This window comes from Leptosomus discolor, chromosome 13, assembly GCF_034619465.1.
Source record: "Leptosomus discolor isolate bLepDis1 chromosome 13, bLepDis1.hap2, whole genome shotgun sequence".
NCBI lineage: Eukaryota > Metazoa > Chordata > Aves > Leptosomiformes > Leptosomidae > Leptosomus > Leptosomus discolor.
The window spans coordinates 3,699,706-3,726,471 of record NC_141403.1 but is presented as its reverse complement, the minus strand read 5'-3'; the positions used below and the strand labels follow the sequence as shown (position 1 = coordinate 3,726,471).

General features: G+C 41.3%; 1 protein-coding gene across 1 annotated transcript in view; it reads right to left on the bottom strand.

Moving 5' to 3' along the window:
• Positions 1-519: 519 nt before the first annotated feature.
• ASXL3 (ASXL transcriptional regulator 3) overlaps positions 520-26,766 on the bottom strand; it is a 98,679-nt gene continuing 72,432 nt past the window's right edge. The window contains exons 9-12 of the mRNA XM_086472722.1: positions 14,783-14,879; positions 14,196-14,301; positions 6,845-8,798; positions 520-4,185 (exon numbers count right to left, since the gene is read on the bottom strand). Of these exons, the coding sequence (XP_086328848.1) occupies positions 520-4,185; positions 6,845-8,798; positions 14,196-14,301; positions 14,783-14,879 (5,823 nt within the window). The remainder of the gene's footprint in view (positions 4,186-6,844; positions 8,799-14,195; positions 14,302-14,782; positions 14,880-26,766) is intronic.

The following is a 26,766-nucleotide window of genomic DNA, read 5'->3' as shown; positions in this document are numbered from 1 at the left end:
CCCCACACCTTGCCACTACCTCACTCAAAACAGTGGCTATTCAGTGCGTTGTTCATTCTGCATAGTTACTCCTCTCCTTATTCTTACACTGAGCTTTAACCCGCAGCTTGTGTCAACTACCAAAAAGTGGAAAAAAAAACCCATGCTGCACTTTGTGCAAATAAATAGAAGCTACAAATGACACGTGTTAATGCATTTTCGTTGTTGGTTTGTTTTTTTTTTTTTTTTTAGCACAGCAAGACAGCTCGTAGAAGCTTCAGTACTAAGGCTATCTTTTTGTTTTTTGTTTTTTTTTAAAACTACTTCTACGGGTTTCCTCTTCTTCCCAGAAAACGGCACTCAGGCAGGAATAACTAAATTCTGACAGCACCACGTGGACGAAAAGAGAAAAAAAAAAAGAAAAAAATAAAATCGATCCGCTAATTGCAAACCATTAGTGGCCGAAACTGTTCCAATTTCTCCGTTCCTTTGTCCTGCTCTCCCACGCTGCTAAGGGATACTGCATCTTTGATTCACGTCCTACCGCACGACCAGACAAGCTACACACAGTTTGGAAGGCCCTATGCAGTCATCATGACAGAAGGCTCCGCAGCCTTTGCACACGATCATGGCTTTCAGCCTGCAAGAGCATTTCAGTTCCAGTTCATCGGCATTGCTGCTGTCAGCAAATTTCTGAACCGGGATCTGCGCGTTCTGGTTAGACAGGGCGGCGGCAGCGTTCGAGCCGCTTCCTAAAATCCCCATCGATTTCTCGATCGCAGATGCTGCCCTTTTGAAGCTTGTGCTACCGAAGTGTATCGTTGGGTAACTTCCACAGAGCTGCTGCTGCTGCTGTGGGTGCTGCGTCTGTATTTTCTGAGCAGCAAGTTGGGGAAAAGGCTTCTGCGGCTCAGAAAGTAAATAGGAAGAGAAATCTGCATTTTTTAATGCAAATGCTTTTAACTGTTCTTTCACTTCGTTCTGATCATAGGAAGCTTGTTTCATGCCCAGTTCGCAGCTGCTGCTTAAACCTTCCTCAAAAGAAAGAGGTTCAGATTTTATATTGCTACAGATGCTTGCTGGCTGAGGCCAACTAAGTCTTTTAGTGGTTTCCATAGTAACTGTCGGTTGCTTTTGATCAGAGGGGACTTCTGCATTTGGGTGAGGAGGGGGAGGAGGTGGCAGGGGCGGAGGGGGAGGAGGGGGATGCACTAATGTTTTACTCGGCAGAGTTTGAGAGGCACTGGCAATGTCATCACCTTCCTTAATCTGAATATTAGGGGAAAACACACTTCCTAGCCTCAGCTGGTGAGCTGCTGTAGAAATATTCACGTCTCCCAAGCCCTTCTGTTCCAGGTGTCGGCTAAAAGCGAACGCGTTGCAGCCAGGTGGGCCTTTTGAAGTAGTTTGCAACAAAGCTGCCGTAGGAATGGGGCCCCTTGCAGCCATGGACATTTGGTAAAAATGCTGTCTATGTGAGGTACTAGCTTCTGCGTGAAAGCTGCCGTTTTTATCGATGTGGAATAAGCTCTGCTGGAAACTGCACGAAGGCAACGGCCTCTTCTGCTGCTTGATCTCCGGGCTGTGAGCGATTCGGCTCTGAATGGCATGTTTGTTCAGCCACTCCTGCTTGAACGGCTGGCCGTGCCCTAGCTGATTCATGCTGGAACTAATTACGCAAGGAGCCACTTTAACATCTGTGTCCATTGACACCTTCCCAGGCTCACATTTAATTTGAGCATGTTCCCCTACAGTCCTGGCCATCCTCTTTTTCGGATGGTTTTCACGCTTTCTGATTTGTAGCGGGGCTATGCTGCCTGCTGTAAATCCTTTACCATCTGGGTTAGGGGAGTTGGAAGGATGTTCGACAATATTTCTCTCTGACACTGCTGTTTTACATACTGAGGTAGTTTGCAAAGGCAAGGGAAGCCTGTTAATTTCTAGTTTGGCTCCTGATCTAGGCTGTGGCAGCACTTTCTCTAAAGGCAGATTGCCTTGCAGTAACTGTGTCACTAAAGGATTGTTGGCCTCCACTGACGACAAGCGACAGCTAGAGCCCCCGGCACCGGTAACTCTCTTCAGGGTTTCTGTTGCCAGGGACAGGGAGTCTTCCATGGAGTCCGCAACGGATGACTTGGAGGTCTGGGGCGGCTGTGCACTCGGGGTTAGTTCTGCAGCCTGGGCAGGCATTTCAGGTCCTGTAAAATCCTCGGTGTCCATCCTGAAGCACTTGTCAGACTCATTAGTTTCTGATTTAACAGGAACGGCGATGCTCGTCAAAAGGCTCCTGGATTGCAGCTCTGACATCGGCGTGTAACTGGAAGGTTCAGTTTTGACATTTTTTAAGCAGTTTTGCTCTGCATATTCCTTATGCTTACCAGAGTTAAGATGGCTGACCACCGGTTGGTCTGTACTCATTGCCTCTTCATCATGCCAACAAATTCTATTGTTAGTGTTATACTGATTGGCACAGGCAGCATCTGCTTCATTTTTAAATGCTGAAGGACCTCTTAATTGCTCAGCAAAACCTTGGCTGGGAGTAACCACCTCAATTAGCTTATCTTGAGGAGCAAGAGGCACTTCTCGGAGACTTGAACAACCTGCCTGCAAGTTCTTGCTGTCTTGTTTCGCTGTAATGGTGATAAAGCCGGGAGGGTGCTCAAGGCTTTCATTAGACACTGCTTCAGGCCTGCTTATGACAGACACCTGGGGACAGGCTATACTTTGTAAGGCAGCTTCTGTCCTTACAGGCCTGCTCTGCAGGTCAATGCTGTTCTCTGCATTTTCAATAGAAGGAGGAAGCGACAGACTGGAATTCAGATTTGTAGTGTGGTCAACAATGACTTTGCAAGGTATAGACCTGTTCATGGCAGTTTGCGTAAAGCTCACCGGCTGAGCTTTCCCAGAGAGATCCATTCGGTTTCGTGCTCCGGAGCTTTTTTCTAAGAGATCAGCATTTAATTTAGTAGCGTTATCGTAAGAGCTTATTGTCACCATGTTACCAGTAAACATTGGAAGGGGCGGCCTTGCGACAGGATCTGCTGCCGCGAGGGCCTCACTGCAACTTAAAGCTGACCTAACGGTGGTGTGAATGGAGACAGTGCTTTGCTCGTTACACCCAGTTATGGCTATCTTATCAGAAGAAAATCTGTTGGTAGTCCCCACTGGGGGAATCAATACAGAACTACCAGAGAGATGATTTGGCAAATTATTTGCAATAGATGAAGCTGGCACAGTGGCATAATGACTGGAGACCGCGCTATTTGCATTGCTACTTGGTATCGGCAACCTTTTGTCATCGATGGCATTTGGTAAGACTGTGCTGTCTATGGAGACTGGCACGTTACTGTTATCAATACATTTTGGTCCAACGGTTATGCATGGAGTATCAGCCCCTTGGATGGTTTTCAGCATATTTATATTACAAGCTGAAACTGCTGTGTTTGCACTGTCAACAGACATTAAAACAGAGGATTTATCAACAGAACTTGCAAAAGAAAGTTCTTTAATTGCTCCAGACATAGCAGTGCTGCAAACAGACACAGAGACTGAACTTTTATTATAAAGCACTGGCACACTGTTACTTTCAGTAGAGGTAGATGAAATAATTTTCTCACACAATTGTGGCACAGGTATATTTTCATCAGAACTGTGCACAGGTATCTCAGTAGCAGTTTCTGGTAATGTAGCTGTGTTAAGTGACTGCTGCAATAAAGCAGTCTCACGGTGATGAGCAGACTTGTTGCTAGGGGACCTGCAGTTAGGATTAACTATAATGACACCGGTAGAACCTTCAATCTTTGTGTCAGTAGAAGTTGGTATCTCCAGAGATGAGGCGCTTTCCTTTGAGCCGAACTGCGACTTTGATTCTTTATTAGTCTGGAGTAAATGAGCTCTGGCTTGGTGCTTTGCAAATAGCTTGGCCTTTGTTTGCTCCTTGATGTGTGCCAGTGTTCTTGTCTTCCCACCTTCGCACGGGGTCCCCATTGCTCCAGAGACTATGCTCGCAGCTGCTGCCACGGCTGCTGCAGCTGCAGCTTCTCTTTGGGCTCTGGCTTGCTGAGCTCTTGCTTTGATATCTGCAAGAGTTCTAGCCCCAGTGTTTCTCCCACTGCTGACCGACGTACTTGGGGAAACTCGAGGTTCTGGTTTAGAAACAGGTTGGCTCTTGATGATAAAAGGTGGTCCAATTTTGGAAAGCTGAATCTAAAGGAAGAAAAAAAAACCAATCATTTTAATGAGATCATCAACTTGCTAAAATCACCAGCTGTCTCTCAAAGGGTCAGAAAAAGGTAATGAAGGGAATTACTGTTCAGTGCAGCTGGCAGAAAAATGCTAAAAATTAATGACATTTACACTTCAATATTTTATCATCCTCCAGCACGAAAAACTGACACCTGTATTAGCCTACTCATGTCGATCCTTCTGACAGAAAGAAATATTGAACTGAATGACAACATGATGCTTATCTGATAGAATTTGTCAGACCTGTTTTACATGCTGTAACCGAGAAGATCAACAAGCCTAGTGCCGTGATACCACAAAGGAGCCTACCACTAAGCACTCGCTGCAAATGTGTGAAGAAAGAATGATCACATAGTGCTTTTGCTCCTTGGTCTCCAATGACTGAGACATTAGAACAGCCTGTCTTTGCTTATATACCAGACAACGTATCTTGTCTTTACACAGGCTGTAGCAGTGTCTCCACTGAGCTCGTTTTCCATGTTATAACACAAAGCGCTTCAGAGTAGCGGTATAAAAGAAGTGACCCACCAAAGGATACGCCTTTCCCTTCCTCACTCACTATTTTAAGAGATGTGCTTTAGTACATCCCTGGGATACCTCCTACACTACTGTATTTCGAAGATGAAATCCTCAAACCTACATATATTAAAGATGCAAATATTAAGCTTTCAAATACCTCAAACTTTAAGCAAAATAACAACCTGTAAAATCCTTGGGATCATTAGTATGTTTCCAATTAGGCACATCTGTTTTCAGGACTAGAGATTAAGAGTCCTGGGACCACTTTAGAACTCATACACTCAGAATACCCAAAGGCTGGCAAAAAACCATTTCAATTTCTTAAAAGGGACATATGTTTACCAGCTGTCCACAGTAATAGGACTTAGTGGTCAATGTTGTGACTTCTCTTCTGAAAGGAACTGAGAAGAAAGCTAGGTAGTATTTGTAGAAAAAGTAGTCATAAGATATGGTGGGATGTGGGAGCCATATAGCAGAACGATTTAGGAGAAGTGGGGTTCTTTTTCCTTTTTTAATTACAAAGGATAAGGGTTTGTTGGTGAGATGACCCAGGAGCCAAATATTTGTTACACAAAAGCATGCTAGAATTGATTGTCCAAAATTATTTTCCAAAACGCTTGCCAATTTTTCAGTACTGTCATTCACTGGCTGGAGGCTTCAGGGAGATTCAATTCTTAAGACTGTGCAAGATTTTCCGTAAGAGATCAGTGGAAATCAATATTCAGATGGTATTGTGATACATAACCATTTATATAAGCATACAACTCTCTGCTGGGCTAGAGGGCTCGAAAACTTCACTCTTCCTAGCAGTTAAATTTTTGACTTATAAGTATCACGCCTGATACTGTGAGGCTTTAACATTTACATGAACGTATTCTGAAGAATACCACAAACGCACAGTTACTTCAAAACGTGTTGCTTTCTGTTTCAGTAGCAACTTCTTTCAGTTTCCACTTTGCACCACGAGATCTGCTAAAGTTCTAAGTGCTTGATTACAGTCACGGCCTTTTTTTTTTTTAATTTCCTAGTGATCTGTTTTCCTTTGTGCTTAGAGAGTGATTAGAATTTATCAGGCTAGATAGAGACCTTCGAAATATGAACGAATATCACTAAACACTCAGAACGGGCTAACTTCCAATTGCATCACTGCTCATAAAAATAAATTAGTAGAAATATGCTGCTGCACTAGTGATTAAAACAGTTAGCCTATTTGCCCTCCTGGCCATATTAACAATGTTCAGTGATTGCAGCAGTTAAAAATAAACGCAGAAAAGGGCATTTCTGAATAATCAGGAACTAGTACTGTAAAGTCAATGGCTTCAGTTCAGCAAACTGGATCTAAAACTTGGCTGATGTCATGATGTACAAAATTAAAAGGGTCAAAACACTGAGCCTATATATAACCAAATCTATAGATCCTGCTCTTAGGAAAAAAAAAAAAAAAGCTTTCAACTGGAATTTACTTTCTTACCTAGCAGAATGATACACACAAAAGTGTGTGGTTAGTTGGTGTATCTTTTTTAGCTTTTCCTTTGCCATTTACAAAAATATCTATACAAATATCAGTTAGACACTTCCCCTTGATAGCCAGGTCTCTATTTCCAATTAATTCTACAGGGAGATCTTGCACTTCAGCCTACCCCAAGCCCTAGGCTTGCAAAGGGATCTCCAACTATTCTGACCCTAGGTTCTCTTGCTGAATTAAGGCACTGGTTGTTTTTCTTAGTATTGGTTATGGTAACATTTATTATTCACGCTTGTTGGAGAAGTCATCCGCAGGAGAACAAGCAGATGTTCTTAGAAAAACAAGGAGCACTGTGTAAATGATGGCAAGCTCTTGAATTAGACTAAGCCACAGATCCTGGAAAACTTTCCCTCACACAAAAGCAACGTTGGAGCAAAGACCCTGACTGAACAACTACAGGTATATTTGTACCAGAACCAATGTTCATGGTAGGACTGCAATAGTCAAGCGAACCCATCACTACTAACACCCCTCGCACCTCCACAAAAACCACACCATGCACCGTGTCTCCATGCAGTCAGTGGGAGGGAGATAAAACTTTAGTTTCCAAGTCAGCCTGTTTATTCGTTACTTTACCTTAAGGGGTGGAACTCGGGGTTCTTCTCTGGGTGGCTGATCTTTATCAGACGGACTTGTTGATGAAGCACTACGGTTAGGCTGATCGTCATCTATTCGAGCTCTCTTCTCTTTGCAGATTCCAAAACTGTGCTGCTCTGCTGTCTTCCTCTTTGGGATCTCTGGGTCCCTACTTTCATTCCTCACTTCAGGTGATTTTGTGGGTTCTAATGACTTGGAAGAATGTGAACTCTCTAGACGGCTTTGGGTGCTGCCTGTTAGCTTGTGCGATTTACTTCTGCACACTTCAGAGAATGTAGCTTTCTCTAGAGATGAGGTATATAGTTTATCGTGTGGCTTTGATGGAAGCAATTCGATATTTTTGCCAACCGATCCTTCTGATAAGACAGCTACCTCTGATGGCGAGAGCGTACCTTTCTTGTCACTTCTTTGCTGAACACTGTGATTTTTGATTTTGATCACCTCTGGAGGAGAGAGTTCTGGGATGGATGCAATGTAGGATTTCTCAATTTCAGAATGTGACTTACATGGCTGATGACTGAGGTTTTTGCTTTGGGGCTCTTCCAATACTGAAGTCTCAGGTATAATTGTTAGTGGACCCACTTTCATATTTTCAGGGGCAATCTGAAGCTGCTTTGGTTGAACAACAAGATTCTCTTCTTGAACCACTTTAGGAACGGCAGAGCTTTCCTCTTGCAAAGGGGGAAGGGAGTCTTCCAGCAAACATGGTGACTTCCTTTGTGGCAGAATAAGTCTTTCAGTGCTTGGGGAATTAGAAACTGGAGATGTCTCTGATGGAAGAGGCAAACTATTTGCCACGGATGTTTCAGAAGTTAGAACAACAGAAGATACTGAAGATGTTTCTGACGTTAAAGGCAAATCAGACATTGGAGAAGTTTCTGATGTCAACGGTAAATTAGAAGCTGGTGATGCCTCTGATGTTAAAGGTAAATTTGACATCAGAGATGCTTCTGAGGTTATAGGCGAGGTGGACATTGGAGAGATTTCTGACATTAAAGGTGTGTGCAAGTTTTCATCACTGGCCTTTTGCTGAATGTCACCTTCAATGTTTTCAGTACTGGACACTTCAGATGAGCAAGCTGTTTCAAGAGATGCTGGAGTACAGGGTTCCTCTGAAGTCGACTGAGTGTCTCCTCCAGGAGAGGCAATGCAAACACACGGTCCTTCTGGACTTCCAGAGGAAAAGGAAGTTTCAGAAATACAAGCATTCTCAGACAACTGTTCTTCGGGGTCACTCTGAAGCTCCATATCCACCGCAATGCCTCCACCAGTGAACAGGGAGCCTTCCAGAGCAGCATTTTGCATTTCTGGTGCAATTAGCTCTTTTGCAGACTCGGAATCCTTCTCTGCTGTATCACTGACAGAGTTTGTGGATGAAGCTGATCGTGCTGGTGATACGCAATCCTCCAGCTGATCTATCACAACTGACATCTCCTCCTGAGGGCACTCTGACTTTAACTCCACTTTAATTTCAATGTGAGATACAGTATCAGTTACATCATTCATCATGACACACGACTCGGTGCTGTCTGCAAGCTGTACTGCCTCCGTTTCTTCACTTGTGCCAGCTGGACTTACTGACTCCTCAGAAAACTCGTGTTCTGTTTTATGGTTCTCCTCTTGGCATTCACAAATACTTGTCTCAACCTCTTCAGCAATCTCCTCCTGAATGATTGATTCTTCAGGTATTAGTATATCCTCGGAGTCTGCCGTTAGATCCTTGACAGGAACGTGTTCCATACTACAAAGAGATGGACAATAATCTTTCTCTGGTAAAGGTGGAATTTTAGCGCCTTTCTCTTCTTGGTCCTCAAAGGTTGCTTGCTTAGAAGGACCAGGTGTGCCAGAAGAACCACACAAAGAAGTGCTTTCATCTTCGTCATTGTTCTGCGCTGCAGTGAGTTTCATTGATTCTCCTCTTGACATTCCCAATCTAAATAAAAACACACAAATTAAAAAGGTCTTTTCATCACAGACGTGATAAAGGAATAGGATCATCTTCCTTGCCCACATCTTCTACCTACAGGAAGGACACATTTTCAATTTTAAAACAGTGGTCTGGTTAAGCGGTGGCCGACTAATTTATATACGGTTTTATATATTTTGGAAACCTAACTACTCAGATTTCTTTACCACTGTTAAAAAAAATTAAATATTTTTAAAATAAGTAATCTATTATTCATGATTTAACTATCTGGCACTTCAATGAAACAAAGAAGCAAGCTGCAATACTAACACAGCATGCATTGCAGAAGAAATGCACCACTGTATCTTCTTCCATCTTCCAAAGGAAATCCCTTTTTTCCCTTCTACACCTGCATTTACGGTCAACACAGCCAGCAATATGGCTTAAGTGCTGCACTTTAAAGAAAGAGCTGCACCTAAAGCTAATCAGGCAAAGCATGCATTTCAGTTTTGTAATTTGTCAGTCACTTCAAATTTATGATGAAAATCAAAATAACTCCACTCCAGCCTCATTTTACAACTCAAGAGTCAATTATAAAGATCTTGGTTGACAGCTTGTGTGGTTTTGCTCCATTCTTTCAGCAAACTAAATACTTCATTTAAGATAAAACTATTTCTAAACAAACATATCTATGTATATGCTATGAATTCAATTTCACTGTAATCAAAAAGAAGTTTAACGTTCTTAAAGAGCAAAAAAGACACATATTTATAATCTATGCATTCATTCTCAGGGATGAAGTGCAATGCAACCTTTCCTACATATGCTTCTCTTCTGAAGATTTTCTTACCTTTGGTCCTACAAATATGAATTTTAAAAAAAAGCCTTATTACTTCAACAGAATTAAAAAAAAAACCCAACAAACCACAATGAACCAAAACAAAACAAAAGCCAAGGGATGAAAAAAACCCAGTTATTTTAAAAAATGTATGCACTCTGACATCCTCATTTCCTCCTAAGGACAGTGGGAGTACAGGTGTTCAGCATCTTTAGCAAGATCTTCCAAGCAGACTTTGTGCCTCAGCAATTCCATAATAGTAGAAAATACATAAAAGCTTGGTTGGAGGCCTTAAAAGAAATTTCATGGTCTTAAGGATCTTCTAATCTAATTGATAGAAGTTTGATCTCTGTTCTCATTTTAATCAGAAAACAAAGAATAATATGGAAACAAGCAAGCATAAAAGATATTCAGAAATTATAGATGCAAGATAGCTTGTCAACGTGCAGCCAGAGGATACAGAGATCACCAAGGCCCCTGTATATGGAAGTACAGAATACACAGATTTTTATATAGAGAATATAAAAATCCCAGAGTCTGTGGCTGTGCATTTTAATAACACTGAACAGACACATTACAGTGACAGCTGTAAATGCAAAAAAAAAAAAAAAAAAAAAAAAAAATCAGCCTGGAATTAGTACCCCAAAAAGCACTCTTAAGGTTATTATTATTATTGCCTACTACTAGCCACTTAACATACACAAAGTCTCCCTATGCCATCAATATGCTGACGAAGGAACCTCTAGAGAGCCATTCAGAAGAGCAAATCTGCATCTTCCACACTGAATGCATTTCAGAAGATGTGTCTGTCTTCTATAGCCACTATAGGTTCCCTGTATAGTCTACGTTTATGTGAGTAAAGTTTATTTTACCTAGGTTTAGCTGAGTAGCTTTCTTCTAAAATTCCTTGTGTAAACAAGCAAAGGTTATCTTAGCAAAGTGAGGAGGGGAAAGAAATCCACTGCATTACTGAAAACTGAACCGGTCTATTTTCTCTAGCTGGCTTACACTGCGAAAAGATATTGCCTGATAGTTATCTTTATGGAATGAAAATCAGCAAAGGAATGAAGGACAGGATTAAGGTGAATGCGACTGTCACGTGGACACCTCACAACTACGCACGTTCTAGTAACTTACTGAAGAGGAAGAAGCGTAAGAAAAATAAGATAACGCAGGATTAAGGCCAGCAGAACACGTACTGAATCTTAATCTTTTTTTTTTTTTTTTTTTCCCCCCCAGTATTGGAAATATTACTATCTTGAAGATACTGCAGTGAAGAAACAGGCTTTCAAAAGGAGAAGGCTCAAGATCAGCATGTTTAAGGCAATCTCAGATTGCAAGATAAACAGCTGATCTGTCTTCCTTAGAGAAAAAGACACCCAAAGTTTGCAAAACAGCACGAAAACATGAGGATAGCAGTAAACAGCCGTCAGTGAAAAGTGCTAAGGACAGGATTCAATTGATAAAGTAAGGGCAGGCAGTCATCAAATAAAAAAAAAAAAACCAAACCCAAACAGCTACTCAAGGATATATGGATGCTGCTATTCTAGTGCTGTGATAAGTAGTACAGAGGGTGGGGTGGTGGAAAGAAGGATTAAATCAGAGGAGGTCTACCCAAAATTAAAGCTTTGATTTAATGAGCTGGCGTACCATCCTGACACCTAACTCTCTCAAGAGTGAGAAAAGAAATAATATATTGAGGCAACAGAGTATAACCCCTGCAATCCTGGGGCAACAAGCCAGAAGAATGTGGATTTCTGGCAACGTGCATGAGCTGATCCTAGAGAAATGACTACACAGTGAAGTTTTTGGTATTTTAAAGAAAGTCAGAGTGAGGAGAAATGAACAACCATGAGGAAGCGGAAAGAGAACATAAATGGATGGAAGTAAACTGCCACTGGCAGTCCCACGATAAACAGCCTGGGTACAGATAAGAGCAAACACAAGAAACACAACGTGCTGAGCCAAGAGGCAAGAAGCACCCAAAAGCCTTTGAATGCCAGGAACTGAGGAGCGTGCAAAAATGTTTACAAAGATTCTGCATCTATTAATGGTCCTTCTCTAAGTATAAGGTGGAGTTTGATTTTACTTATAGAATATTAAAAGATCAAATTAGCTAAACTCAGAGCAAAAATACCACATTGACTGTAAAGTGAGCAAGTTAGACTGCAAGAGATCCATTTTGCAGGCAGTGCACGTGAGAAATAGCTCAGGAAGCTTTCAAAATCTCCTACATCAGTCAAATCAACGTAGCTGACAAGAGACGGAGCTCAATCATACTCAAAGCAAGTTTAAAAACCAAAGTGAAAAAAGGTGAGAAAACTTTACACAAAGTGGACACTATAGCAACAGCTACGTTCAGTCAGTAAATAATGAGAAAAAGTACTTAAATCAGGCTAAGCAGCAAGGAAGTAGAACCCGCCTACATAACAGCCAGGAAGAAGAATGCAAGTGAAGCCACACAAGCTGGGGAAAGGGCAGGGGGGACCAGATTCAATACTGCAGTCAAAATGGAAATAATGTGCAATACGACATTTTGCATAACAATGTGGATGTCAGGAACCGATCAACCCGGCTGACACGTATCACTGCAGACTGAGTAACTATCTGCCAACCATCAGAGTGCCCAGCATTCAGCCAGCACGGCAGGACCGCTGTGAAATTATGAGTATCAACCTCTGCACATGTGACAGTTATTCATGACTGAGGAACAGGCTTCAGCTACAGCGAGGTGCTCACGCTTTGCTGATACTAAACTTCTTCTTGAGGAAGGGCCCTACGCCAACTTACATAGCCCCTTCCTTCATGAACAGTTGGTAACCAACTCATCTCTTGACATGCATAATGAAAAGCCGTTATATTCCTTACCTAAAATCCTAATTAATATTTTTTTATATACTAAAGGGATCAACACCTGGACTACACTGAGATCTCAAAGCTGTTAAGTAAGAAGTTAAGCACTTGACAGTACGAAAGTCTGCCATATTAGGACTCTAGAACTTCCATTCTATGTAAAGTTGTGCAGAAACAGTATTCACGCTGGGAGAAAGCACCTAGCAAGCATGTGCAAATTAAAATATTAAAATGGATCCGTCCATTTGCTGCCTTGTTTTCACCACATCTCCCAGTGGTCCAAGGCAGCAGATTGTGGAAAGCAGAATTGTTACTGCAGAAACACTTTAGTTAACGCCTTAATCTTTAAGTTAATCACTTATATGAAGGGTTCCCTGTGCCTTGGATTTCCTAAGTAAAAAACTTCTAACAACAACACTAAGACATCTCATGTGATGATGGTTCTCAGGACATATTTTTTGTCTGCTAAGTATTATGCATAAATTTTATTAAAACACACCTGAAAATAAAAAAAAACAGTAACTTTTAAAGTAGTGGTTTATAATAATTCACTCTCTACAACTACCTGAAAGGAGGCTGTAGTGAGGTGGGGGTCACTCTCTTCTCCCAAGTAACAAGCCATAGGACAAGAGGAAATGGCCTCAAGTTGCACCAGAGGAGGTTTAGATTGGACATTAGGAAAAATTTCTTTACTGAAAGAGTGGTCAAGCGTTGGAAGAGGCTGCCCAGGGAAGTGGTGGAGTCACCATCCCTGGAGGTGATCAAAAAACATGTAGATGGGGCACCTTGGGTTAGTTTAGTGGGCATGGTGGTGCTAGGTCAACAGTTGGACTTGATGATTTAAGAGGTCTATTCCAACCTAATGATTCTATGATTCTATAATTAATACTTTTAATACTTAATATTTTTTAAAACAGATATGTAATTCTAAGTATTCATAGTTTAATTTTTTAAAACAATTTTTAAAAAGGAAGATCAGATCCTTGAATTTTAAAAATACGTGAATCTCCTCAAATTTTGATTTTTTAAAAAAAGGAATATAAGAACTGAATCTTCAGCTGCTGCAGAATGCCATCTCCGTATCACCATCAATGAAATTCTGACTTGTCCCAGTTGTGCACCTGGAGTGATACTATCTAATTAATCTTCTTCAGTTAAGGGTATTTATTCATTCTTTGCATCTCACTTCAGAAATTAGACTAGTCATTGCCACTTTCATTTGTCTCTAGCCAATATTTCTCCTATGTTGTATATTCTACTCCAGCAAATGGCCATCTCAGGCAAACAATAAAACCCACTTATTTGATTTTAGAAACTTTGCAACTAGCCTAGAAAAAAATAAAATATATAAAAACATACTACAGAAATATCTCTACTGGTCTTCTAGTCTGTAGAAGCTGTATTTATATTTTGCAGGAGGGGAGAATTGTCCTAATGCTATCTTTTAAAAGATAATTAGAAAATACTTACACGTTTGGGCCTTGTGTCTTAAGCTCTCCTTGGAATGCATTTTTATGGATGAGTTATGAACCTTTAAAAATGTAATTGTAACGCAAGTGCAGACACACCACTATAATTCTACCCACAACTTCTGGTACTGGGGAACGACTGCCTTTGCTAACTGCTTTATTAAGTTTTACAGCACACAACCGTGCTATGTGAAGCCGAGAATTATATTTTCATTTCCTCCTAAAAGAAAATAAAAAAATGCTTTTATTTGCTTCAATACTTACTTTTCACCATAAAACCTTTCAAAGAATTTTTCTTTCCAAGGTTCTGTTTTCTTTTCCTTTTCAATCTCTTGTCTGATGCGCAACTGCATTTCTGGTGTAAATTCTCCTACAAACCAAATAGTTCCACAATGAATAAAAGTTGTCAAGGATTAGTTTAATATGGGTAGTTATAAATTACAGATTCAAATATGACATACAGTGATTTCTGTTACAGTCATCCAACAATTCCAAATGAAAACAGTGAAAAGCAAAAGTGACTGTGACATAGAAAGACCTAATTTACCACATAACATCAGCAGTTTGAAAGTATATTGTTGGGATTTAGTTGCATGCATTTATGCTTCCAAGGCTGGCAGTGATGAAAATGCTTCATTTTTTTTTTTTTTTTTTTAACTGTCAAAATAAGCTGCCACAGCAAGCTGTAAAAATGTACACCAAACCCAAAATGGAATCACAGCAATTTTTCTTTTGCTGAATTACTAGTGTATTACGCTTTCTATTCTAAAAGCAGTTCTCAAATGTAGAAACAGACTTTCTTCATGAAAACAATTAACTTTTGGTAAATCTGAGAACGAGTAGAGAGTTACCTTCTGCCAGCCGCTGTTTCCACCCTTGTGCTGCATACGCGAAGAATTCATTATTTAGAGCGGAACTACTGAGGCGCAAAACTCCATCGCTTCCCATCTAGAAAATAAGCCGATGGTAGCAGAAGATAGTGTTAGAAATAGTGTCAGCTAAAATTACATAAAACCAGAGTTCCAATTATGGGAAATGGGGAGGGATAGCGAGTGGGAATAACAAGGAAAATCACCTACTACTACTAAACCAGCACTTTCATTATAGTCGTTACTGTAAATGCGAGTTGGCTAACCCAGCACCACTGTGCTCTCTTCAGTCACCAGTATTACTGGTGATAACTCAGTTTACCAGCGATTGATGTGTTTTAACCACAGCCCTCTATCTTGAAGCCTATGTCTAGAGCTATTGTACGCAATCAAAAATCAAGACCGTTACTGTACTTGTGCGTCTGCCTGGAGTACAGTACAAACCAAATTCATTAAATGTCATGAAGACAGTGACTTTGCTGTTTCTAAATAAACATAACGCTCACGTTAGCTCATAGGCTGTACTGGCAGAACAGTGGATGACAGGTAGCGTTAACACAATAACTGGTGTAAACTCAGCACTAAAACCAAATCCAGCTACACGCATAACTTTATAGGCATGAATGGTGAAAATTGCAGAAGAACCTTCTACTTATTTTTACTTTCTACATCTGTCAAACATTCAATGATAAAACACCATTAAAGGTCTTAATCACAATATTTTCTACAATAACTTTTAAAAGCAATCCAACTATTGAGCTTTATTTTACCATAAAACTTAACGCTTATTTTCAGGTTGTGAGGATATGTCTGACTATTGAAGGAATTCTAATAACTGAAAAAAGTAAATATATAAAACAAATCTGCAGTGGGTATCACCTCTAGCATAATAAACAAACAGACAGTAAAAACAAAATAGCAAATAAAGAGAAACAGGAAGCAGCAGAAGTAGTAACATTGCTAGAACAAACACTCTATTATACAACCTTTAAGGTAACTTTAAGAGGGAGAGAAATGTTTGACAACACCATTTGTGATGCAGCAGTAAAACCTAGCACATTTGCCAGCACATTAACATGTTTTAGCTACATAATATCCCCTAATTTTCAGTGCTTGTTTCAAACTGGAGCCAGAAAGAAGCCGACGTGTCAGAAACATTAAATGATATTCAGCCGTATCTCCCTCGCTGAGCTCTGTATTTCTCTGACAATACTGGCCCTGCTTTCAGAACAATCTTTGCTCATTTACTCATTGCTTGGCTGACATCCTGTCCCACAATAACCTCACAGGAGTAAACCAGAAAGATGTGAAGTAGTAGAAACAGAAATAGAGCGATAAGCACGTACGCTGAAAAACAGGCAATGCTAAAGGCATTTGGTTACCGCAAGAAAACAGTACGTGCACGGTACCAGGGTCCCTCAGCAGGATCTGAACCTTCTGCCTGTGATCTCCTGCTCTACAGCATTGTTTTGCCAACAAGTCATAGGATTTGCATTCAAGGAGGGTGGTTATATAGTGCTTCCATGCTTCTCATGATGTGGGTTGTGGAACACAGGCATATTAATTACAGATAGGCTATGACTAATGCTGCAATGGGAGAAAAACTGGAAAGAAACAGTGAAACATGCAGCAGAAGCAGCAAGAAAATAAAATCAGTGAGACAAGAGAAAGGCCATAAAGAACACATACTTATTGTATAAATCAAACTGCTATGACACATTATCTTCTTTCTGCACTAATGAACTTTTCCAGAAATATTTAAATTCCAGAATTAACATATTAAAGTGAGATTTTTAAATACCAGTGCTTCTTGCACCTGAACAAACAAACCAGCATATGGTTGAAAACGGCACTTACACAATTTCCTAAAAAGGTAAGACATGAAGTTACTAAGAAAAGAATCAGAAGTTACTAAATAAACAACTCTTGGTTCCTCAAAGAAGTGAAGCTACCTTCAGTTTCAACATAAAAGGAGATGAAATAGCAACACCCACTCGTGACAATGCAGGTTCTTCCCCAAACTTCAGTAAATTCAAGACTTTATCCCCGACTTTTTAAGCCTGACAGTGTTTTGCAGGAAAGAGTAATACAGACATGAAATTGTTATTATCATAATTAACCTCATTTAACCGCAGGCTGTCTTTGAAAGGCATCATCCTCCTGAAATTCCACTGCTCAGCTGATGGCAAACAGTGCAGCCATTTAACTAGCCAGATCAACAAATCTCACAGGGAAGTAATAATTTGCGGACATTAATTTTCTGTTAAATCAGCAACATGTTCCAACCTATCCTAAGGTCATTCGATCTCATGCAAAGTTGGAATGTACTGGAGAAGTGGAAAGAGAATGCCACTTTTCAGCAGCAACCCACTTTCAGATTGCATTAAACATAATATGAAACTGTGGCCAAGAGTGATTGAGCTATTTCACTAGGCTGCATAAATCAAGAGCATTATGAAGACTGCCAAGTATATTACCATGTGAATACAAGAAGAACAGTATCAGCTTCGTGGTAACCCCATTGTTGTAAGGACATGAGAAAAGCAAGCTTTGTAGGAAGGGTTACTACATCTTTTATTTCATTAGCTAATATACTTGGGGAAAAAAGTGCCAGTTTTTGGGTGCACAATTTCTTAGTGAAAAAGAAACCGCAAACCTAAAAGCTAGAAAGAGGTTCAACCAAATTCAAATGTTAACTAGTCCACCTGAGAGAAAAGCACAGGCTGGAACTTCAGAACAGAAAACAAATGTTGGCAAGGTCATAGGTAAAGTTCATTAGTTCTTGTGGACCAGAAAAAAATGCCAAATACCAAGTAGTAAGTACCCACGGAGGAAAAAAAGGGAGGGGGGGGGGGGGGGAAGGGGGACAGAAGAAGAATAGCAGAAAGAAAAAATGAGAAGATTGCAGTGGGCTACCTAGGAAGAAATACTAGTATAGGCCAGCTAGCCATGGAACAGCAGATCATTTGTGGACTGCATCAGAAAGCAGATGCACGCTTCATTGACCACTTTAGATACTAACCGTAACAGCTTACAAGTATTAGGGAACTATGTTCACAAGATCAAAAATATGATGTTAAAGATGTGTAGGTTAATAAAAGTAAGAAGTCACTGCTGACTTCACAACAGTCATTGCCTTTGATGAACTGGCAGAGGAGGACCTTTCCTGTGGCCTGTGTTCATGGGATCACACAATTCATGGAAGATTTAAGTAGCTGGAACAGCCCAAATTTAGAGAGAAGAGCATACAATGATACAGAAGATGGAAACACACTAATTCATTAGAGGAGAAGCTCCCAGTGATCTAGTTTAACGTGATATGAAAGAATCATTTCAGGCTAAAACACTACGGAGGGACGCATGAAAGCAGTCATCATTACCTAGACACGTAATTTAGGGTAAGAGATACCAATGGAAAAAATGAAGGAAATAAAAAGCCCCACTGACTTTGCCAAACTTGCTCAGAAATTTGAGATCAAAGAAAAACTGTTCTGGTAATGGAGGAGGAAGAATTTATTCAGTCAGTTAAAGCTCAAAGAGAAAAGGATGAGGACAAAAAAGCTCAAGGAAATCATAACAGCCAAAGAGCTAAAGTGAATGTGACATAAATTTTCAAAATGTGGTAAGAAGAAAAAAGGACTAAGTGGAAAGCAGACCCATTAGCAAATGAGGAAAACAACCCAAACCCAAATGCAAACTAATGAGAAGTCCAGTTGTTTAGCTATTTTTGATTCATTGAAAGATTTCTACACAAGGAAAAATAGTTTGAACAATTTAGAGCAGACACAAAATGAGCAATCTTACATCTAGTTGTTTTGAAAGAGTCTATCAGAAACAACACAACTAACAAAGATGTTTTAGTTCTCAACACCCTAGTCATGTGGAATCAGGCTGACATTTTTTCTGCTCTGTTGAACTTGAAAGGACTAAGAGGTCTTCCTCCTGCAATATTAGCTAACAACCTCTATTGAAGTCTTCTTCTCTTACCTCACCCAGAGAACGCATTTTCACCCAAGTCAAAAAGTTAAAGCGGAAATTGAAAATTTTGAAGCCAAAGGGTGTATTGACTTCTCTGTGCTCTAAAGATAGAGACAGCACAATTAACCACTAGGTCTAAATTAGAATTTGAAGAAACATGCCAACGAAGCAGTTCTTAAACACATGATTAGTTTTTATGGTATTTAAAAAATGCTGTCCAACAAAGACAGTGTGTTAATGAGCTAGAACAACAAACATTTCTTGGAAAGTTTATGTTTTATTCTGTTGAGCTTTAAATTTCTGTTTTTCTGATTAAGCACAATGGTAGAATGATGTTTTCTAATTAATACTTGTGTGAAGAATTCACAATGGCTTTTAAGAGTTTCTCTTTTTATTGAAAGGAAACAAAAAACCACCCAACTCCAAAACATATCTGCTAAAACCCAACATCTGTTTGTTTGGATTTGTGCTGGGAACAGTGTGGATAACACGGGGATGTTTTCATTACTGCCGAGCAGGGCTTACCCAGAGCCAAGGCCTTCTCTGCCTCTCACCCCACCCCACCAGCGAGGGGGCTGGGGGTGCACAAGAAGCTGGGAGGGGACACAGCCGGGACAGCTGACCCCCACCGACCACAGGGCTGTTCCAGACCGTATGGCGTCATGCTCAGCGTATAAAGCTGGGGGAAGAAGGAGGAAGGGGAGGACATTCAGAGTGATGGTGGTGTCTTCCCAGGTCACCGTGGCGTGTGATGGAGCCCAGCTCTCCTGGAGATGGCTGCACACCCGCCTGCGATGGGAGGTGGGGAAGGGATTCCATGTTTTGCTCTGCGCGTGTGCGCAGCTTTTGCTTTACCCATTAAACTGTCCTTATCTCAACCCACGAGTTTTCTCACTTTTACCCTCCCAATTCTCTGCCCGATCCTGCTCGGGGGGTAGTGAGTGAGCAGCTGAGTTGCCAGCTGGGGTTAAACCAGGACCACCTCACAAACGAGTCCCCAGGGGCCACTATCAAATACCTGTGTACACCACCAGAACTAGAGGCCTGCCACCTGTGATCAGTGGCGTCAGGCCGCTACTGAAAGTGCTTTTGGGATTCTTTGAGGGGGTCAATAGAAGGGGTGACTGCTAGCAGAAACGTCAGAAACCAATAAGAAACCAATATCCAAACTCATATTTTACAAACCCTCATTTGACGACAAAGATTAATATTTGCTATTAACGATTGCTATAGTGTTAGTGCCAAAGGCATACAAGCCCAGACTCTACAGCTCTATACAAATGCAACTTAAAAAGTAACGGAGGGTGGTGGCATTCCTGGCTGAAATTCAGCCTAAGATTAAAACTACTAAGGTAAATGTCTCGATGTGGCCTAGGTTTTCAGTCCCCTGTCACAGTCCATGGAGCCTGGAGGACTATTCAGCTGCCCAGCAAGTCGGCATCTACTTTACAGTGAGACAAACAGCTCTTGGGGCTCTTTGTTCAGGTGCTGACTTGATCTGCATCATCTGTAACGGCAGTTCAGACCCCTGGCACACTTGCAGACATACAAATTTAGGTGTCTTCATTTGGAAGCAAATCCTATCCTCCTCTGGTGTCAAACAGCCCAGAAACTGGATACAGGAAAGATACAAAGAGGTAACACACCGCAACAACAAGAAAAGCACTGACCAAATTAATTCCTGTTAATACTTATATAAAGCACAACATAAAAGGCGAAGTAATGCACTTCTGAAGGCCATTTACCTTGTCATTAACTATTGAAAACTTAAAAAAGACACCCTTTGCCACACAAAACAGAATTAGATACGAGCTCTACAGATAAATTTGGACAAAAAGTTCCAGGTATAAGAAGTCACGAACATGCTCCAGAGCACTGACACAACAGACCATAAACCCACATCTGCTGCACTGGACACCAAAGACTACATTCCCATTCCTCTTGAAATGGCATGTTGGGAATGTGCTCATGTAAATTTTAAATCAGCAGTCTTGGGCACCAGTGACTACCGTACATGTGTGACTGGCAAGTCTGAAATTCAGATATAACAGCACAATGCACTCAAGCACACCATCAGAGAATAAAAAGTTCCCTCCATGCTAAACCCTCCAAACTTTCATATGATCTTTATATACAGAGAAAGCTAATCCCAGAATTAGAACCTGTTCTGGAAAAAAAAGAGAGGAACCAATCCCAAGAACAGATTAAGAAAAGCCAGTGCCTCCCAGCATCCAGATTTACCACCTCCAAAGGGGATTTCAAGGGGGGGAATGAAGGGGAACGAGGACAACAGAGACCACCTGATGAATCTCATGAAGGTCTTGGTAGGTGTGATGCCTACAAAATCTATCCATTTCACTGGTTACTAAAATTTGATGTCCATCTACCTTCACTTTAAGAGTACAGCCAGAAATGAGACTGAGTGGATCCGAAGTGGCAGGGAGGATCTAAGACTCATCATGGAACGTAGGGATCAGTTGATGTTGTTATCGGCAGTGGCAGACACACACGGGTAACGAAGTCGTGGTTTAATAGGTACTATAGGCAGAATGGCTTTGGCATCTTCACCCACGGGTTGATGTGCCAAGAGGGTTTAGAGATACGGCAACAGGTAAGCAAAGATGGCAAACAGCCCTCACAGAGGAAAGGAGCATGCTGTAAGGACGGACTTGCTAATTTTTTTGGTGAGGCCGCACCTCGAGTACTGTGTCCAGTTTTGGGCCCCTGCCTACAAGAAGGACATTGACATGCTGGAGAGGGTACAGAGGTGGGCCACCAAGCTAGTAAAGGACTTGGAGCATGTCTCATAGGAGAAAACGTTGAGGGATCTGGGGATGTTTAGCCTGGAGGAGAGAAGGCTGAGGGGAGACCTTATCGCTTTCTGCAACTGCCTGAAAGGAGGGTGTAGCAAGGCAGGGGTCGGTCTGTTCTCCCTAGTAACAAGCGATAGGACAAGGGGAAATGGCCTCAAGCTGCACCAGGGGAGGTTCTTTACTGAAAGGGTCATCAGGCATTGGAACAGGCTGCCCAGGGAGGTGTTTAAGAACTGGGTAGATGTTGCACTTAGGGACATGGTGTAGTGGTGTTGATAGAGCTAGGACAAAAGGTTGGACTCCATGATCTTGAAGTCTCTTCCAACCAAAACTGTTCTATGATTCTCCAAAATCTGAATGTTGTATTTATATACATGGCCCAATAGTACAGTCAAATGAAATAAAATACTGTTCTGTGGACCACTGCCAAAACAATTTTATTTATAAAAGGAGGGGTTAAAGAAGGGGCCAAAGTGATGACAGTGGTACATTCATCCCAGTCCTTGATGGCTGAACACTCATGCAACAAACTACAAATGGCACGTAGGAGGACTTGGAAGATTCAGTTGACAATCAACATTTTGACTTAATTGGCAAAATGGAGATCTGATGATTCATATGACTGATAGTAATATAAAAGACTAAAGCTTGGTTGGGAAAAAAACAGAGAAATGACAACAGAATAAAGAAAATGTTTTTCAAGTAGACATACTTCCATAAATGCAGAATTAGTTGGGAGAACCCTCAAGAACGTGGTGTTAGCGAGAAAGAGTTAAAGAAACCTCACAGTTCTTTAAATAAACAACGCGGACCACACGGAGTGCAAAGCCTCCTGCAACAGAATAATGGGGATTGTACAATGAGACCACATTGTCTTCGTTAGGACCTCACTGTTGATCTCACAGCATGGAGGGAATGGAAATGAGGTCAATTTACTAAGCAAGAATACCACAGCAGAACATGGTATAATGGGCCAAAATTAGACACAGTTGGCAAGGGACACATCAAACTCTGGAAGAAATAGTTCCATAAGTACATTAGGAGCAAGAAGACGATGAAAGAAAAAGTTAGTCCACTGTGCAACACAGGGGAAAAACTAGAGATACAGAGACAAAGCTAACGTTCATACTGCTTTTTTTTGCATCCATCTTCACCACAAATCTGCTGCATTGAGGTGCTTAGTACAATTAATACCACCAACAAAAGGCAAAAGGGTAAGATCTCACCCTTGAACAAGCAAGGAGCTGAGGAAATATTACCTAAATGCACACAAATCATCTGGGCTTGACAGACTAGCCTGTTAAATGCCCAGTTATGGATCTGTTTCAGAACTGTTTAAAGATGGATTTCAGAGCACTGAAGAGGACAACTGCAGAATTATACGTGCTAGCTATGTGTATGCAGCACACATGTGTCACCTGTGCCTAAGCAGGGGATAAGCACTGCTGAGGACTTACAGACCAAGCCAGCTTCAGAACTCTACGGCCTACAGACAGACAACTGACTCTTTTTTGAGATGCCCTAGGGGGTCCTAAGATATTCATATGGACACACGCTGGGCAGATGCAACCTAGAACCTACAGGGTACCTACAACCTTTTGAAGAACAACTTGGGTATCAGACTACACACCGCAGCGCACCTCCATGGGCACGAGAAGCCTATGTTTAAATATCTCGCTTGCTCCCCCTGTCTTCAAGCTCTGGAGAATATGTGCAATGATTAAAGCACAAGATATCCCACTACACACAACTGCCTGGAAGTTAACAAGGAGCTGAGCAACAGCCAACACAGATTTGTCAAGAACAGGTCACGTCAAGTCAGTCTGTTTTCTTTCTGACAGCATAAAAGGCCTTGTGATAGAAGAGGAACAGCACAAGTTTTGTATCTTGATTTTAACAATGCTGTGTCACATGACATTTTCTTAAGCAGAGCTAGGATATAGAAATTGTAATTAGGTGGCTACAGAGCTACTGAGAACTCTTTCCTTAGAGAACTATTGCTTGTTTATTATCAACTGGGAGGCTGTATTTCAGAGGCATGATAAAAAAACGGAAGGAATTTGCAAATAACATCAGTCAGAGAGGGACTGAGTACACTGAAATCTACAACTGAAATTCAGAATTCTCTTGATGGATTTGAGAGTTACTTTGGAAACAACAGGGATAAGTAGGGCATTGCAATAGTGTCAAATGCAACGTTTCAGACTCTTGTAGTAATATATAACTAGAGAAATACAAAATGAGGAAACTAAGTGGCTACGCAATGTTTCTGTAGAAAAGTATTTGTGGTTTACGAGCAAACTGAATGGCTGATGACAAACTGAATATAAGTCAACCTTGCTATAGAATTGCAAAGAAGTTGAGCACAACGCTGGAAGTTATAAACGGGAGTACTGTGTAAACACAGAAATCAATTCTGGTCTCCTTGGTGTTACTTATCACTTGAGCTGGAGTAATACGTTCAATTTTGATTGTTGCAACTCAGAAGTGGTACAAAGTCCAAAGGACAGAAATAAGGCCGAGCACAGATTTAAGGTCCTAGACCTACAAAGACTGCATTAATAAGGGCTGCTTCTCAAGAAAAAGAAACAGGGAGATGGGCAACGGGTTACTGCCTTCAAGTTTGAAGGCTACTGCAAAATGAACAGTGATCTCCATGCTCTCCACACAGATGCTGAACTGAACAAAGAATAATAGTCTTTTTAGAATTGCAGCGAGACATTCAGATTAGACACTGAGCAGAAAACTTTCTAACAGTGAAAACAATAAAACTCTAGACTTATTTGGAGAGGCTGTGAATTCTCTATCATTGAACAGCCAAAAAACCCTTCAGACAACATCTAAAACCAGACGTTGTTGATTCTGCCTTAGTGTAGAGAAGACTAGATAAATTGTCCTTTCTCTGCATATTTTCTATGTCAAGATATAAAAGATGCTAAAGAAGTTTAAAAATAAATCAGTGTTTCAGAGTTTACAAACTCAAAGGACTGTGTATATCAAATTGCCATCTATTACATCATAATTCAAAAGAAAACCAAACGCACTCTTGCGTGCTGACCAATTGCCACCTCATTTTTTTTAAAGAAAGGGGATCGAGCCAGTCCTTGCATTCTGTCTTTGAGGCCTCCAGCCTTTTAACACCCTTCCAATGGAGTCACTCTATACAATCTAGCATAACTGACCACAGCTCATCATTTATATCTGAAATAACCACTCATTTGGACAGAAGGACTTTCAGAAACACTGTGATTTCATAAGACAATGGCTTAGCTTTGCCTGCATGCCATTTAAACCTTAGATTGCAGTCAGTCCCAAAATACCTAAATGGATGTCATAGCACGGAGCATTGCACTGTCTTCTGGCTCTGCTTGCATTGCAGACACACTCTCTCAGCTCCTGGAACCATCCTTCTCAAACACAAACCTATCATATCAGCCACCACAATTATGCTTCACGATGGCTGGAAGGAACCTTAGTCACTCATCGACAACTCCTTTGCTAGCAGTTGATAGCTTGAGGCACATTAAAAGCCAAGTTGAATACTTTCTGTTCTTGAGGCTGAGCTGGCATCCCCGTAGACTTCTCATTAAACCCAAGAGCCAGAAATTATAATTGGAAAATACAGAATGGCTGCAGAGAGTAGTATCATAATGACATATGCTTTGTCCATATCAACGTTTTCTAGAAAATAATGTTGCCATCGCAAAATGGTCAAGGCACTAAAAAGGGGAACAGAACTTATTACCATATGTGCTCTTGTCAGACTCTGAAGCGTTTAATTTCTGACTGACACATTCTTCAGGAACTCTTAACAAGATCTGCTTGTACTTATATAAGCCTAAATTCTATATAATAATGCAAAACAATGATTCTCCTATTCGTTACTTCGGCCAATGATCTGGGAACCAATTATGTCAAGGAGTTTTCCACAGCTAGAGATGTCCCTGTCAAGTAAGAGTTGCCCATTATAAACCTTAACTTTTATCCTTCTGAAAAATACTTCTAAGTGAACTTGCATGTATTTTTAGTATGAAAATCATTGAGGAAGTTTCTCCATTTCCTATAGAATGCTGCTGACTATTCAAGAATACCAATACCTATCTAAAAGTTATTTTTCCACTTACACAACTACTGTTCAAAGAGATTGTGATAAATTGGACAAAACTAAAAGGATGCTCTAACAGTTGGCAAGTCTATAATAGAGAACAAGTGTGAATGCACTTGGGTAAGAAAAGTAAAAGCAGCTGTAGTGTCACAAAAAATCTGCAAGTTCTGTTAAACAATGGCTGCATTTCTGATGACAGTGTTTCTGCTACTCACTCAATGTGAAGCAAAGACACTGTATTTTTCAGCAGTCAGTAGTAGGTGAGTGGTACCATATGGTAACAACCATCAGACAAATCAGAGCTTGAACTAACCCTTGATAATTGCAAGGAACAGATCACGCAGATAAAGCTTGTGAAAGATCACATAACAGCCAATTACTAGGAAAGCTGTCAAATAAAAGACTTTTATTTCTATGTCGCTTATTGCGTTGGGTTGTGCGGCGGGGTTTTGGTAGCGGGACAGGGGCTACAGGGGTGGTCCTGTAAGAAGCTTCTAGAAGCTCCCTGGCTCCAAGCTGGACCCACCTCTGGCCAAGACAAAGCCAATCAGCGCCTCCGTGATAACTTACTTCAGAGGGGGAAAACCTGCTGGGCAAATTGGAGCAGAGGAGAGGAGCAGGACATGAGAGAAACAACCCCGCAGACACCCAGGTCAGTGAGGAAGGAGAGGGGGAGGTGTGCCGGGACAGAGACTTCCCCCAGCCCCTGGTGATCAACAGTGGAGCAGATGCCCACCTGCAGCCCCTGGAGGACCCCATGTGGGAGTGGGTGGCTGCGCCTGAAGAAGGCCATGACTCCAAGGGAAGCCAGCACTGGAGCAGTCCGTTTCCGGGAGGACTGCAGCTGTGGAAAAGACTCACGCTGGAGCAGTTCATGAAGAGCAGCAGCCCGTGGGAAGGACTCACACGTTGAAGAAGTTCGTGGAGGACTGTCTGCCCTGGGAGGGACCCCACGCTGGAGCAGGGGAAGAGTGTGAGGAGTCCTCCTCCTGAGGAGGAAGGAGCGGCAGAGACAGCGTGTGATGAACTGACTGCAGTTCCCATTCCCTGTCCCTCTGCGCCACTGGGGT